The sequence below is a fragment of the Rana temporaria genome, chromosome 3, assembly GCF_905171775.1.
Source record: "Rana temporaria chromosome 3, aRanTem1.1, whole genome shotgun sequence".
NCBI classification, from domain to species: domain Eukaryota; kingdom Metazoa; phylum Chordata; class Amphibia; order Anura; family Ranidae; genus Rana; species Rana temporaria.
This window is the reverse complement of record NC_053491.1, coordinates 312,936,929-312,953,191: the sequence shown is the minus strand read 5'-3', so window position 1 is coordinate 312,953,191 and position 16,263 is coordinate 312,936,929. Positions and strand designations below refer to the sequence as shown.

Below are 16,263 nucleotides of genomic sequence, written 5' to 3'. Positions count from 1 at the left end.
GTGCTAATAATAATAATAATAATAATAATAATAATAATAATAATAACATTCAAAAAAAAATCCAGAGCAATTGTAGTATTTAGGAACCAGTGTCAGTTGCCTACATTCACAATCTGTGACTGCATGGCATCACCTACCAGCTTGCAATTTCAAGCAGTGGCCACCAGAGGGAGTATGAGCCCTACTGTATGCTCCCGGAGATGGTCCAGCCTCTCCATTAGCGTCAGCGCTTTCCCTACAGTGTGAGCATGCTGCGCATGCGCGCTCGTCCATGCCGGCTTCTCTTGTCACCATGGCGGATAGAGCGGAGGTGGAGCAGGCTGTAGCCTTACAGGGAGAGAAAGTGAGGAAGCTGAAGCAGGAGAAGGCCAGCTCGGAGGAGGTAGGAGACGGACACAGGTTTAGCAGACAAGCTGTAGTTGACGCTGGGGTGTGAAGTGGCTGTACGAGCCGGGGAGGGCTGAGTTTGGAGTCCCAGGAAGGTATACGACTCTCCGGGGTCTAATGGGCCTTGTCCGGATAGGGGAGTACAGGGAAAAGAAATGGCATGTATATAAAGCTGATACATGGTATATACGGAGAGAGCAGGCAGACTCAGGCAGTATTGGTTATATTGGCATAGACAGCATCACCATGTGGCTGTCACTGTGTGCTGAGCATTCACTGATCATCATACGTCCCCCTGAGCATCCAATCACTGATCATCATACGTCCCCCTGAGCATCCAATCACTGATCATCATACGTCCCCCTGAGCATCCAATCACTGACCATCAAACGTCCCCCTGAGCATCCAATCACTGACCATCATACGTCCCCCTGAGCATCCAATCACTGATCATCATACGTCCCCCTGAGCATCCAATCACTGATCATCATACGTCCCCCTGAGCATCCAATCACTGATCATCATACGTCCCCTGAGCATCCAATCACTGATCATCATACGTCCCCCTGAGCATCCAATCACTGATCATCATACGTCCCCCTGATCATCCATTCACTGATCATCATACGTCCCCCTGATCATCCAATCACTGATCATCATACGTCCCCCTGAGCATCCAATCACTGATCATCCTACATCCCCCTGATCATCTATCTATTCACTGATCATCATACGTCCCCCTGATCATCCATTCACTGATCATCATACGTCTCCCTGATCATCCAATCACTGATCATCATACGTCCCCCTAAGCATCCAATCACTGATCATCATAAGTCCCCCTGAGCATCCAATCACTGATCATCATACGTCCCCCTGAGCATCCAATCACTGATCATCCTACATCCCCCTGATCATCTATCTATTCACTGATCATCATATGTCCCCCTGATCATCCATTCACTGATCATCATACGTCCCCCTGATCATCCATTCACTGATCATCATACGTCCCCCTGATCATCCATTCACTGATCATCATACGTCCCCCTGATCATCCATTCACTGATCATCATACGTCCCCCTGATCATCCATTCACTGATCATCATACGTCCCCCTGATCATCCAATCACTGATCATCATACGTCCCCCTGATCATCCAATCACTGATCATCATACGTCCCCCTGATCATCCATTCACTGATCATCATACGTCCCCCTGATCATCCATTCACTGATCATCATACGTCCCCCTGATCATCCAATCACTGATCATCATACGTCCCCCTGAGCATCCAATCTCTGATCATCATACGTCCCCCTGATCATCCAATCACTGATCATCATACGTCCCCCTGAGCATCCAATCACTGATCATCATACGTCCCCCTGAGCATCCAATCTCTGATCATCATACGTCCCCCTGATCATCCAATCACTGATCATCATGCGTCCCCCTGAGCATCCAATCACTGATCATCATACGTCCCCCTGAGCATCCAATCACTGATCATCCTACATCCCCCTGATCATCATACGCCCCCCTGATCATCCAATCACTGATCATCATATGTCCCCCTGATCATCCAATGACTGATCATCATATGTCCCCCTGATCATCCATTCACTGATCATCATATGTCCCCCTGATCATCCAATCACTGACAGGGGGGACATTAGATTAGCAGTAATGGCAGACTTGTATGTCCTTCATCCTTAGATTAGGGCATTTTTGGTCCCATAGACTTCAATGGAAGCGCCATAAAATTTGCGTTCTCCTGATCCTTTACCTCATCCTACTAACTAGCTTTCAATTGGCTAAATTAAAAATGCTCAAGCCAAGCCTGCATATGCCTGGAGAAAAAGCTCCAAAATCACATGCAAGACTTTATTCACATTTATGCATTTTGCTTTTGAGCGTTTTTTCTGCAATGCTTTTTGAATTTATTTTACAGCGATTGTGCAACGATTTGTGTGTTTTTTCTTTTTTTTTTGTTTAATGCCTTTTTTTTTTTTTTTTTTATTAAGGCAAATTTGTTGTTGGGCAGATTTAAAAGTGCAAAATGCGTGAAAAAAACTCACAACATGCTTTTCTGCAGCTTCTCCAATAAAGTCTATTGAACCAAAAAAAGCAGCGTTTTGCATAAAGGCACTGGTCTTTTCCGTAAACGAAGAGGCACAAAATGAATTGACGTGTATGTGTTCCACAGAAACTCATGTTAAATATTGTGCTGCGTTTCTGCAAAAGGCACGAAAAAATGCATTGGTGTGACTGAAGCCTAATAATGTGTGACTGCTGCCTTCGTGTGCGATTTATCATGGAGGGATTGTGTAATACTGGCTGTAGGTTTCATCATCTTACTGGACATTATTGTCCCATGATGCTCCCTCCGTGGAGAGGTAGTAATTACCGTAGCTTTTCAGGACAGGTTTATGGAAGAGGAACTGTGTACTTCTCTCCCATATCACTTGTGCTGGGTGTGTTCAACTGTAAACTTGTCCAAAGCTTCAGTTATATGGAGATAGGAGTGAATGCAGTGTTTAATGAACTAAACTTCAGACTAATGCAGGGTTGAGGGGCAATCGGGGTGGTAGGTCAGGTCATTCTTGACAATTAAAGGGGTTGTAAAGGTTCGTTTTTTATTTTCTAAATTGGTTCCTTTAAAGCGGGGGTTCACCCAAAAAAGAATTTTTAACATTACATTCAGCCGAGTTGTCCTAATGACAATCGGCTGTTTTATACTTTTTTTTCCCGTACATACCGTATTTTCACCGCCGCTTGCGGGTATGTCTTCTGCGGGACTGGGCGTTCCTATCTGATTGACAGGCTTCCGACCGTCACATACAGCGCATCACGAGTTGCCGAAAAAAGCCGAACGTCGGTGCAGCTCTACGCACCGACGTTCGGCTTCTTTCTGCAATTAGTGATGCGTAGTATGCGACGGTCGGAAGCCTGTCAATCAGATAGGAACGCCCAGTCCCGCAGAAGACATACCCGGAAGCAGCGGTGAAAATACGGTCTGTACGAAAAAGAAAAAAAAAAAAACAGCCGATTGTCATTAGGACAACTCGGCTGAATGTAATGTTAAAAAATAAATCTTTTGGGTGAACCTCCACTTTAAGCTAGTGCATTGTTGGTTCACTTACCTTTTCCTTCGATTTCCCTTCTAAATGTTTATTTTCTTTGTCTGAATTTCTCACTTCCTGTTTCTCCTCAGTAAGCTTGCCCTCATCATCTGGCTGGGGGTTAGTACCCAGAACAGGTTACTGAGGAGGAACAGGAAGTGAGAAATTCAGACAAAGAAAAAAAACATTTAGAAGGGAAATCGAAGGAAAAGGTAAGTGAACCAACAATGCACTAGCTTAAAGGAACCTATTAAGAAAATAAAAAAAACTAACCTTTACAACCCCTTTAATTGAGCTGTGCAAACATATTAATAAGTGGCAAATGTAAAAGGGAACTCCGGGTACATCACTTCATATACACATGATGTTGTCATTGCAGGCATTTGTAAAGCACTGACCTTTTAAGCATTGCCTTTACATAGAGTACAATCGCATCAGTCCTGTTCTCAAGGAGCTTACAATCTAATGAACCCTCTCTTGCATACTCACATATATTAGGGACAATTTATACAGGAGCCAGTTAATCTACCAGCCTGTCTGGAGTGTGGGAGGAAACACACGCAAGCACAAGAGAAAATGCAAACTCCATGCCGATGGGGTTTTGAATGGGATTTAAACCAAGAACTCCAGAGTTGTATTGGTATTAACCACTGAATCACTGTCCATTCATATGCTTTACTTGTCAAAGAATTTGTAATTCTGGTCAGCCACTCTTATTGTGCTGCATACTTCTGCCACACTGCACAACCAGGTATGGGACCCACCTATCTGATTGAGCATACAGCTTCCCGTTTCACCTCACCATCTACTTAGGCCCCGTACAGACGACCGAACATGTCTGCTGAAACTGGTCTGCGGGCCAGTTTCAGCAGACATGTTCGGTCGTGTGTAGGCCCGAGCGTGCAGGATTCCAGCAAACATTTGCCCGCCGGGCCTTTTCCCAGCGGACAAATATTCCTGGACTTGTTTTAAAACCGTCCGCTGGAATCCTGCCCGCTCGGACATGTTCGGTCGTCTGTACAGACCTACCGTACATGTCCGAGCGCCCGCCATCCCTCGCATGCGTCGAATGACTTCGACGCATGCGTGGAAGCATTTAACTGGCAGGCCCGCCCACGTCGCCGCATCATCGTCGCGGCGACACCGCGGACACGCCACGCGTATTGTTTACGGGCGGATTTCTGTACGATGGTTAGTACAGCCATCGTACAGAAATCCCCGGGCAGACATGTACGGTGAAAACGGTCCGGCAGACCGGTTTCATCGTACATGTTTGCCCGTGTGTACACGGCCTTACTGAATAGTAACATCTGTTCTGTGAAGTTAAACCTGGAGGAGCCATTTCTTGTCCTTTCATTAATGCCTTATTGATAATGGCTGAGCAAAATTATGATTGCTTATAGTTACATAGTTACATAGTTAGTCAGGTTGAAAAAAGACACAAGTCCATCCAGTTCAACCACAAAAAATAAACAAACAAAATAAAAAACACAGTAAAATCCTATACACCCAACTCCATACCCACAGTTGATCCAGAGGAAGGCAAAAAACCCCAGCAGAGCATGATCCAATTTGCTACAGCAGGGGAAAAAAATTCCTTCCTGATCCCCCGAGAGGCAATCGGATTTACCCTGGATCAACTTTACCTACAAATCTTAGTACTCAGTTATATTCTGTACATTTAGGAAAGAATCCAGGCCTTTCTTAAAGCAATCTACTGAACTGGCCAGAACCACCTCTGGAGGGAGTCTGTTCCACATTTTCACAGCTCTTACTGTGAAAAAACCTTTCCGTATTTGGAGGTGAAATCTCTTTTCCTCTAGACGTAAAGAGTGCCCCCTTGTCCTCAGTGATGACCGTAAAGTGAATAACTCAACACCAAGTTCACTGTATGGACCTCATATATATTTGTACATGTTGATCATATCCCCCCTTATTCTCCTCTTCTCAAGAGTGAATAAATTCAGTTCCTCTAATCTTTCCTCATAGCTGAGCTCCTCCATGCCACTTATCAGTTTGGTTGCCCTTCTCTGCACTTTCTCCAGTTCTCCGATGTCCTTTTTTGAGAACTGGTGCCCAAAACTGAACTGCATATTCCAGATGAGGTCTTACTAATGATTTGTACAGGGGCAAAATTATATCTCTGTCTCTGGAGTCCATACCTCTCTTAATACAAGAAAGGACTTTGCTCGCTTTGGAAACCGCAGCTTGGCATTGCATGCCATTATTGAGCTTATGATCAACTAAAACCCCCAGATCCTTCTCCACTACAGACCCCCCCCAGTTGTACTCCCCCCTAGTATGTATGATGCATGCATATTCTTAGCCCCTAAGTGCATAACTTTACATTTATCAACATTAAACCTCATCTGCCACTCAGTCGCCCAATTAGACAGAGCATTGAGGTCGGCTTGTAAATTGCATCTAATACAATAGATTTGTATGTTTTTGAACAGTGTATTCGGCTGTTTGTAGGGAGTTCCTGTTTAATATCTGCATTGTAATTTTAAATTAAATTTTGCATATTTTATACATGTGCTTGCACACGATATTTTAGATGGTACAGTAAATTGTGGGTACCCACACTCAAAAGCCATTGTAAAGTAAAGTGATTAAAGAGGTTGTAAAGGTTCATTTTTTTTAACCTTAATGCACCTGGCAATGACAGGCCCCCCAGCCCCCCTGGTTTAATTACCTGAGCCTGTTCACCGGCTGTGCTTGCCCTCAACGTCCTCTTCTCCACTCATTCTGTATCACTGGAGCGCGCCCGCAAAAACGAACCCCCATGGGAGAGGGCTCCCATGAAGGGGTTTAGTTCTTGCGGGGAGGAGCCGAGACAGCCACCGAGGGACCCCAAAAAACGTGGATCGGGGCCACTCTGTGCAAAACGAGCTGCACAGTGGAGGTAAGTATAACATGTTTTTTTTGTTTTTTTAAATGGGAACCTTTAGTGTCCCTTTAAAGAGCATTACCCACTATTTATAATATATCAGACATAACAGAATTACAAGCTCCTTAAAATGGTATCTGTGTGACAATCAGTATGAAATGATCTGCCATAACATTTTGTGATAATTAGTTGTGTTTGTGTGTATCATGTGTTCTAAACAAAAAGTTTGTTTGTTTATAAACAAAGCACTGGTTTTTCCCCAGCGCTAGTATTCCTTTAAAGTGGAAGTTCACCCTATCTAACAAGTTCACGTTAAACACAAGGGCACAGTCAGCCTAAAAACCGTTCGTCATCCAAAAATGTTTAAAACGTTTCTGTACCTTTCTTTAGGCGCTGTGAAGCAGGCACTTCCTGGTCTGTCTCGGCGGGGCTGGGCGTGTCGATTTGTTCTTGCATAGCCGCTATGCTTCTTGGGAATGCAGCGTCATGTTTTCAGGGAGAGAAATCTCTACAGCAGGTCTTGTAATATCGTGCGATTTCCGCAAGTCACATGACTCTTGCAGCCAGTCATGTGACGAGGGCGGATACAATAGCGCCATTTTAACTTCTGGTAACCTGTTGAAAACGCCATTACTCACCTGTATACCAACGGTATACAAAAGATCGCTCTTGTGTTTACTGTGAAGGGGGCAGGTGAGTCCTTTTCAGGACGCTGCGCCGTTGTCACAGTAACTGTGCAGTGTTGACGGCGCGGCTCGCCATCAACACTGCGCATGCGCGGGATAGATCGGTGAATGCTGGGACTACAGCATTCGCCGCATCCCGGAAGACACTCGCGTTGGGCTTCAGACTGCCCGGAGCTAAGATGGAAACGTCCATCTCTGTGTTATATAAAGTATTCTTTTGGTGGAATTCGGAATGCTGGCGCCTAGATTCCTGGGATGGGTGAGTACATTATTGAATATGTACAAAGTGGGAGAAAGGATTTTTAAAAAAAAAATGAATTTCGGCGGAACCTCCCCTTTAAATCTCTGTGTACCGAGCCAAAACAAGCGGCTCAGTACCTTAGCTGCTGTTACCATTGTTGGTCACTCCCCTTCTTAAATCAGAGGAAGGAGAGGAATCATAGTTATGAATAGGAAATGAATGTTTTTGCATCAGCTGTTGATTCATTCATTTTCAAAATGTTATTTTTTGAACCCCATCAAATCAGAAGGGATCTACAAGATGGTTTATATGCTTCTGGTAGAGGTATCCCCAAAATGTTTTTCTAAGTTTAGAAGCAGAACCCAGTACAAACACTCAGTTTCATATCTAGACGTTCTTATTTACCTCAACCAAACAGGTTCTAGCTAGAGCAGGGTGGTTGTCCACTCCCACAGCTACCCAAGAGAAACAGAAAATGAAACCTCTATCAATGAAAACTATTGAATGTGAAAAAGAAAAGGAACAGTTTTTTTTTTCTTACTGATCCCTAAAAACGTTGCTTCTAAACATAAGCAGAACTTGAGACCCAGGATCTGATTATTATCTTCTATCTGACTTTGGCCACAAATTGTGGGCCTCTTTAGGGAGTAGCCATGGGTTCTAAAGATTCTGAAGCAGGACCTATCACCAGTGCCATTTCTCCTCTGCCCACCTATCCCTGGCACTCATACGGGATCTTTCTCCATCTTCTTATCTAACTTATAATGTTTCTAATATTGGCTGTACGGGAACATACAGACCAATACTAAATCTCGCACCCTCCTCATCCTTCACCTGTGACCACTAAAGCTACCAAAACCGATGCCTTAGGTTTAGGTATTATTGAAAGGAGAACTTTTGTAAAATGTGGTTATTAATGCCACCAGAAAATTCCCTGTAATTGTCATCCAAACAATCAAGACACCAAAAACCGGCCTGGTAATGAAATGGTTTAAATCTTTATATAACCTAAATGTAAATATTTCATCCAAGTAAATTAGAATGCACATATACATGTCTATTTTTTGTTGAAGTAGTAGTACCGGTATTTTTTTTTTTTTCTTTTTTTTTTTTTTTTAATACTATTTTGCCTTTATGATGTTTAATTTCCTTCATTTTTTTTTTTTTTTTTTTTTTTAGATAGCAGAAGCAGTGGCAAAATTGCTTGAACTCAAGGCAAATTTGGGAACAGACGATGGCAAACATAAGTTTGTTCTTAAGACTCCCAAGGTAAAGTATAAGGGTTATTAAAAAAAAAAAGTGTAATCTTCTTTAGCTGTAACATCATCTCAAAGCCTCACTCCAGGTGTGAAAAATACCCTTGTAAAGGGTTTCGATCTTTGATCTATGCTTGGTTTGCTGATTTGGAGCACAGTGGAGACCTCGGGGGTCTAAAAGACTTCTGATGTCTCCATAAAAAGTAAAAGAGTACCTGTCACCAGCCCAAAGCTATCCCAAGGGGGCTTGAGGTGGCAATAATGTTAAATGCAAAAAGTTGTGTAAAAAATTAATTCAAATAAATTAGTTTTTTTTTTTTTAAAGCATCCCGTCCTTCCAAGCATAAACACACATGCAAAGGCATGTGTAAGTCTAGTATGGCTGTAAACAATGATTGCACCACACGTGTGAGGTATCGCCATGAACATCAGCGAGTGAGAGCAACAATTCTAAGGCCAAAATGCATGTAAACATTTTTAAAGCATCACCTATGGACAATTGTAGGTACCGTAGTTTAACGCCATTTCACAGGCATGCACAATTTTAAATCTTGACATTTTTTTGTTATCTATTTACTTGATGCAACATCATTTTTTATATTGTACCAAAAAATGGGTATATACACTATATTATCAAAAGTATTGGGACACCTGCCTTTACACGCACATGAACTTTATTGGCAACCTAGTCTTAAGCCTCGTACACACGATCGGATTTTCCAATGGGAATTGTGTGTTGGCCTACAATCCGGCCGTTTGTACGCTCCATCAAACAATTGTCGGATTTTGCGCGGACGACAGTTGGATGGCAGGCTTTACATTTTTCTGTGGACAATGGTCTGCTGTCAAATTTTTCGATCGCGTGTACAAAAGTCCAAAGTACAAACACGCATGCTCAGAAGCAATGCTCACCAAACACTACATTAGCAGAAGGTGCCCAAAGGGTGGCGCTGAAAAAACACGTAGTACGTCACTACCTTCATGTTTGTTGGCCGACAATTCTTTGCTGTTTGTATGCAAGACAAATTCCTGGCCAACGCCCTTCGTACTAAAGTCTGAAACTTTGTCTGCGGAAAATCGGATTGTGTGTACGAGGTTTTAGTCCATAGAGTTTAATATTGAGTTGGCCCACCCTTTTGCAGCTTTTACTGCTTCAATTCTACTGGGAAGGCTGTCCACAAGGTTTAGGAGTGTGTCTATGGGAATGTTTGATAATTTTTCCAGAAGCGTATTTGTGAGGTCAGGCACCGATGTTGGATGAGAAGGCCTGGCTCGCAGTCTCCACTCTAATTCATCCCAAAGGTGTTCTATCGGGTTGATGTCAGGACTTGCTTTGGGCACTGAATGTGGACCCTGAATCTTCAGCCCATATATATATATATATATATATATATATATATATATATATATATATATATATATATATATATATACAGTATTATATATGTGATTTTGTTTGGTTGCTGTACCAATGCTGCTTTCTTTTGTAACCGTTTATGCTGTCCATTCTGTCTACCAGGGAACAAGAGATTATAACCCCAAACAGATGGCCATCCGAGAGAAGGTTTTTAACACCATTATTAACTGTTTCAAACGCCATGGTGCTGAGACTATTGACACTCCAGTGTTTGAGCTGAAGGTGAGTGATTAACCTTAACTCTCCTGCATTGCTTGCATATATAGAGGTTCCCAAAGACATTTAAGGAACATTCTTTATACTGCTCATAATTGACTAATTGGACTGAGTATGTGGCAAAGGAAAGGTCTATGAAGTACCTTTCTGTGACTCGACTGTTGCCTAATGAACAATAATCTTAAGGTGTTTATTTAAGTAAAGTGTAACTTCACCCAAAATGGAAAGTTCTGCCTCAGACTCAAAATGTTTTAGATTTTTTTTTTTTTTCTGCCAGACTCTGCACCCAGATATATAATGCATTAATTTTATTAATTTTGTATCTTGACTGCGGTTTATTTTTAAAGGGCCACTCTACTTTTTAGCTAGTCAGCATACAGCAGTGAAAGGAGACCGCAAAAACTTTTCACAGTGTGCAGTCTGGCGGACCCAAGGATTGTCCACAGTGTGCAGTCTGGCGGACCCAAGGATTGTCCACAGTGTGCAGTCTGGCGGACCCAAGGATTGTCCACAGTGTGCAGTCTGGCGGACCCAAGGATTGTCCACAGTGTGCAGTCTGGCGGACCCAAGGATTGTGCACAGTGTGCAGTCTGGCGGACCCAAGGATTGTGCACAGTGTGCAGTCTGGCGAACCCAAGGATTGTGCACAGTGTGCAGTCTGTGGGCTGGGGGCGGACCCAAGGATTGTGCACAGTGTGCAGTCTGGCGGACCCAAGGATTGTGCACAGTGTGCAGTCTGGCGGACCCAAGGATTGTGCACAGTGTGCAGTCTGGCGGACCCAAGGATTGTGCACAGTGTGCAGTCTGGCGGACCCAAGGATTGTCCACAGTGTGCAGTCTGGCGGACCCAAGGATTGTGCACAGTGTGCAGTCTGGCGGACCCAAGGATTGTGCACAGTGTGCAGTCTGGCGGACCCAAGGATTGTGCACAGTGTGCAGTCTGGCGGACCCAAGGATTGTGCACAGTGTGCAGTCTGGCGGACCCCAAGGATTGTGCACAGTGTGCAGTCTGGCGGACCCAAGGATTGTGCACAGTGTGCAGTCTGGCGGACCCAAGGATTGTGCACAGTGTGCAGTCTGGCGGACCCAAGGATTGTGCACAGTGTGCAGTCTGGCGGACCCAAGGATTGTGCACAGTGTGCAGTCTGGCGGACCCAAGGATTGTGCACAGTGTGCAGTCTGGCGGACCCAAGGATTGTGCACAGTGTGCAGTCTGGCGGACCCAAGGATTGTCCAGAGTGTGCAGTCTGGCGGACCCAAGGATTGTCCAGAGTGTGCAATCTGGCGGACCCAAGGATTGTCCACAGTGTGCAGTCTGGCGGACCCCAAGGATTGTCCACAGTGTGCAGTCTGGCGGACCCAAGGATTGTCCACAGTGTGCAGTCTGGCGGACCCAAGGATTGTCCACAGTGTGCAGTCTGGCGGACCCAAGGATTGTCCACAGTGTGCAGCCTGGCGGACCCAAGGATTGTCCACAGTGTGCAGTCTGGCGGACCCAAGGATTGTGCACAGTGTGCAGTCTGGCGGACCCAAGGATTGTCCACAGTGTGCAGCCTGGCGGACCCAAGGATTGTCCACAGTGTGCAGTCTGGCGGACCCAAGGATTGTCCACAGTGTGCAGTCTGGCGGACCCAAGGATTGTCCACAGTGTGCAGTCTGGCGGACCCAAGGATTGTCCACAGTGTGCAGTCTGGCGGACCCAAGGATTGTCCACAGTGTGCAGTCTGGCGGACCCAAGGATTGTGCACAGTGTGCAGTCTGGCGAACCCAAGGATTGTCCACAAGTGCATTGACACAAAATCCCACCTGGGGGCAAAAATTGCCTAACGTGGTAAAGATGTAAGCTTTTACAGTCATTGGTAACCTGACAATTTTAAGTACTAATGTCCCAGGGAAGTTATAGTACCTTGTTTATCGTTGTAGCAAGCTGCAGATGAAATCTTTTGTGTTTTTAGTAAACATCTCTTAGTTTAACTAATCTTCAAACAAAAGTGCGCTGTAAGGCCCCTTTCACACGGAGCGGATCAGTAATGAAAGGGCGGTCCCCGCACACTGCAGGGACCGCCCTGTCTTTTCTCCGCTCTCCCCTATGGGGGGATCGGATGAACACAGACCGTGTGTCCGTGTTCATCCGATCCGATGACGGAAGGAAAAATAGGGTTTTCTTCCGTCTGCAGAATCGGATCATTGCGGAGGCGGACGAGATCCAAGGCCCCTTTCACACCTGCGGACCGTATGTCCGCTTTTTCATCCATCCGTGTGCGGATGAAAAAGGGACATACATTAGTCCCTATGAGATCGAGGATTTCAGCAGATGAACATCCGCTGACACCCGATCTCGTCCGCCTCCGCAATGATCTGATTCTGCAGACGGAAGAAAACCCTATTTTTCCTTCCGTCATCGGATCGGATGAACACGGACACATGGTCCGTGTTTATCCGATCTCCCCATAGGGGAGAGCGTGGAAAAGACAGGGCGGTCCCTGCACAGTGTGCAGTGAACCGCTCTGTCATCCGCTGGCTCAGCGGGGATATACGGAGCGATGCCCGCTGAGCAAGCGGAGGTTTACGGGTCATTACTGATCCGCCCCGTGTGAAAGGGGCCTTAGAGGTAAAAACTGTTTTCGCTAAATCTGAATGTTTGGTAAACAGCTAGACACACAGCAGAAATATTTACACATGAACTTTTTTTAGCTGCCAAAGAACTTGTAATTCTGTTCAGCCACTTAAGTATCCCTACCAGACAGCACAGCTAGATTGGAACTTTACTTTGATCATTTGCAGTTAAAGCGACCTTAACCTCCCTGGCGGTATGATTCTGTCTGGAATTACGTACCAAAAGCGGTACAATTATTTTGCAAGGAAATTTGGCATTTTATACTGTAGGCCTGCAATTCTTGGGAATAACTCATTTAAATCTGACCAAACAGGGTATACTCTGAACTTGAATTCACCCTCCGGGTGAAAGACTTGGAGAAACCCACGTCTCAGATCTATGGATCCCTGTTGGTTGCTGCCAGCCCCGAGCTGTCCTCCCTCCGCAGGCAATGGGTGGGGGATATACCGGGGCTGGATGAGGACGACTGGGGGGAGATTTGGGACTTTCCCTTCTCCCCTCTGGTCTCAGCAAGGGATAAATTAGTACATTACAAAATTGTGCATAGGGCTCACTACACACCTCACAGGTTGCACCAGATGTCGCGGGCACACTCTCCGGAGTGCTGGCGTTGTTCCTGCCGACAGGGTGACCTTTTCCACATTTTTTTGGGCCTGTCCGGCAATCGAAAATTATTGGAAAGAAGTTCTCCAGGTGATCAATAGGGTCACTGGGACTTCTGTTCCTTATGATCCTAAATATTGTCTGTTGGGGCTGGTGGAACAAATGTCAGTGATTAGAGCCAGGAAGATACTCATATCCCTGTTACTATATTATGCTCGTAAGGCCATTACGATGACCTGGAAACAATCGTCTCCCCCTTCTGTCAGATTCTAGAAAAGCCTAGTAAATGCTAGTTTGCCCTTGTACAGGGCCACCTACTCGGGCAGGGGATGCCCACAAAAATTTGAGAAGGTATGGAACTGTTGGCTAGATGACAACGCCACGGTAAATGATCCAGTAGCTAATGCCTAGATAGATAATGTGTCTGCAGTTTGTTAGCTATTGACCCAACTATTTTCATGCTGCACTCTTTTGTCAATACCGATTTGAGCACAGATTATCCTGAAGTTACCCTCTCCCCACATTGGGAATATAGTATAAGTTACGTTAGGATGTTTAAGATGTGTGTTGTGCCCTGTTGCGGCATGTTGTCACGACCGGGGTACTGCCCCTGCGTGGGCAACTGTTCGGCCCCTGCGTGGGCTAGTTTTGTATGTCAATATAAATCTCACTAAAAAAGATTTTGCAAAAAAAATAAATCTGACCAAACAGGAGTCTAGTAGGCATCCTGGGTATGAATTTGTTTTAAAAACAAAATTATAAATTATAATATAATAAATAATTATAAATAACTATAACAAATAATAATATAATTATAATAAAAATTATTCAATAATGTAATCAACTCAAAATCACTGAAATTTTCTCAGTTGCAGAATTGTCGCTGTCATTACTTTTATTTTTTTATGACTAATTTTTTATGACGAGTGATTATAATTTATTATCGCTGTTTTCTAGCTGCTCTAAAACCATTTTTGACATAAAGGGACACTTTTTGGTTGCTATGGACAATCTACAGTTTGCAGGCAGAAAGAACAGTTTTTATTATATAAAATAACATGTAGGGCACTGGGCAGACCACTAGGGACAAGGGGGGTGTGTATTTTTTACATACCGTATACTGTAATCTTATAGATTACAGTACTGTATGTAATGTGTTTGTCTACTTTTTTTAATTTGGCGCCGTTCTCCGCCCCCGTGCGTCGTAACGTCGCAGGGAACTTAGATCGGCGGCACACGGGGACACTGTGAATCGAGCGAGGACCCGCTCGCTCACACGGCGGGGATGCATCGCAGGATCCAGGGACAAGGTAAGTAACTTTGTCTGTGGATGCTGCGAGGTAAGCCGCGCCGCTGCGAGCTCTGCACATCTACCCCGAGCGTGACTTGGGGATACCGATAGTAGCATAGAAAAACCACCCCGAGTCACGCTCGGGGATACCGCTAGGGGTTAATGCTAGGCCAGCAAAAATAACTGAAAGAGGAAGTAAACTCTCTTTAAAAAAAAAAAAAAAAAAAAATATCCGGGGAAAAAAAAAACCTGCAAGAGAAAGGCATAATGAGCTAGTATGCATAGCATACTAGCTAATTATGAATTACTTACCTGAGATTGAAGCCCCCGAAGCGGTCCGCGATCACCTCCTTTACCGCCGCCATCTCTCCTGGAGTGAGTTCCGGGTATCGATGTGACCGGCCGGAGCAGCGACGACGTCACTCCCACGCATGTGCGCTGGAGCTGCTAGTGACAGCAGGATCGCCTTCACTAACGGCACGCTCAGTGCGCCTGTGCCGTTGTCTATGGTGCGCATGTGCCGTAGACATTGGTGCCCCTTTTTTTGGAAAATATTTCCTTAACCGTGTAGGTTTAGGAGATATTTCTTGGACCTACAGGTAAGCCTTAATCTAGGCTTACCTGTAGGTAAAAGTGGTCTGTAAAGCCCTGTACACATGATCGGTTTGTCTGATGAAAACGATCCGATGGACCGTTTTCCTTGGACGAACCGATCGTGCATGGGCCCCATCGGTTTGTTTTCCATCAGTGAAAAAAAATAGAACATGTTTTAAATTTTTCATATGGATAAAAAACCGATAGAAAAAAAAACGATCGTCTGAGTGGAAGTCCATCGGTCAAAAATACACGCATTCTCGGAATCAAGTCAACGCATGCTCGGAAGCATTGAACTTAATTTTTCTCAGCACTTCGTAGTGTTTTACGTCGCCGCGCTTGGACACGGTTGGATTTGTGACCGATGGTGTGTAGGCAAGACTGATGAAAGTCAGCTTCATCGGATATCTGATGAAAAAATCCATCGGATTAGATTCCATCAGATATCCGATCGTGTGTACAGGGCATAAGGGTTTACAACCACTTTAAAGCATCTTTTAATGGAACACTTTAATGTGATATTGGAGCTGCCATTACTGAACTCTCCAAAAAAAATGCTACTTTCCCTGGCTGTCATTTTGACATTAAATTTTGTCAGTTTCTGATCTGAAAAAAGAAATGGGGGGTTATTTACCTAAGGCAAAGTGCACTTGAAATTGCACTGAAAGTGCACTTGGACGTGCAGTCGTTGTAGATCCGAGGGGGACATGCAAGGAAAATAATCAGCATTTTAGCTTTCACATGATTGGATAATAAAATCAGCAGAGCTTCCCCTAATTTTAAATCTACCCCTCAGATTTACAGCGACTGCACTTCCAAGTGCACTTTCAGTGCCATTTCAAGTGCACTTTGCACTTGTAGTGCAAAGTCGATTTGCCTTTCGTAAATAACCCCCATTGACAATTAGAGACTTGCCCTTCTGCTGAAATCCATTTTAA

General features: G+C 44.5%; 1 protein-coding gene across 1 annotated transcript in view; it reads left to right on the top strand.

Annotated features, from left to right (window-relative positions):
* The first annotated feature begins 248 nt into the window (after positions 1-248).
* Positions 249-16,263, top strand: part of HARS1 (histidyl-tRNA synthetase 1) — a 50,599-nt gene continuing 34,584 nt past the window's right edge. Inside the window, exons 1-3 of the mRNA XM_040344816.1 lie at positions 249-382; positions 8,511-8,600; positions 10,107-10,226. Coding sequence (XP_040200750.1) covers positions 272-382; positions 8,511-8,600; positions 10,107-10,226 — 321 coding nt within the window. The 5' untranslated portion in view covers positions 249-271. The remainder of the gene's footprint in view (positions 383-8,510; positions 8,601-10,106; positions 10,227-16,263) is intronic.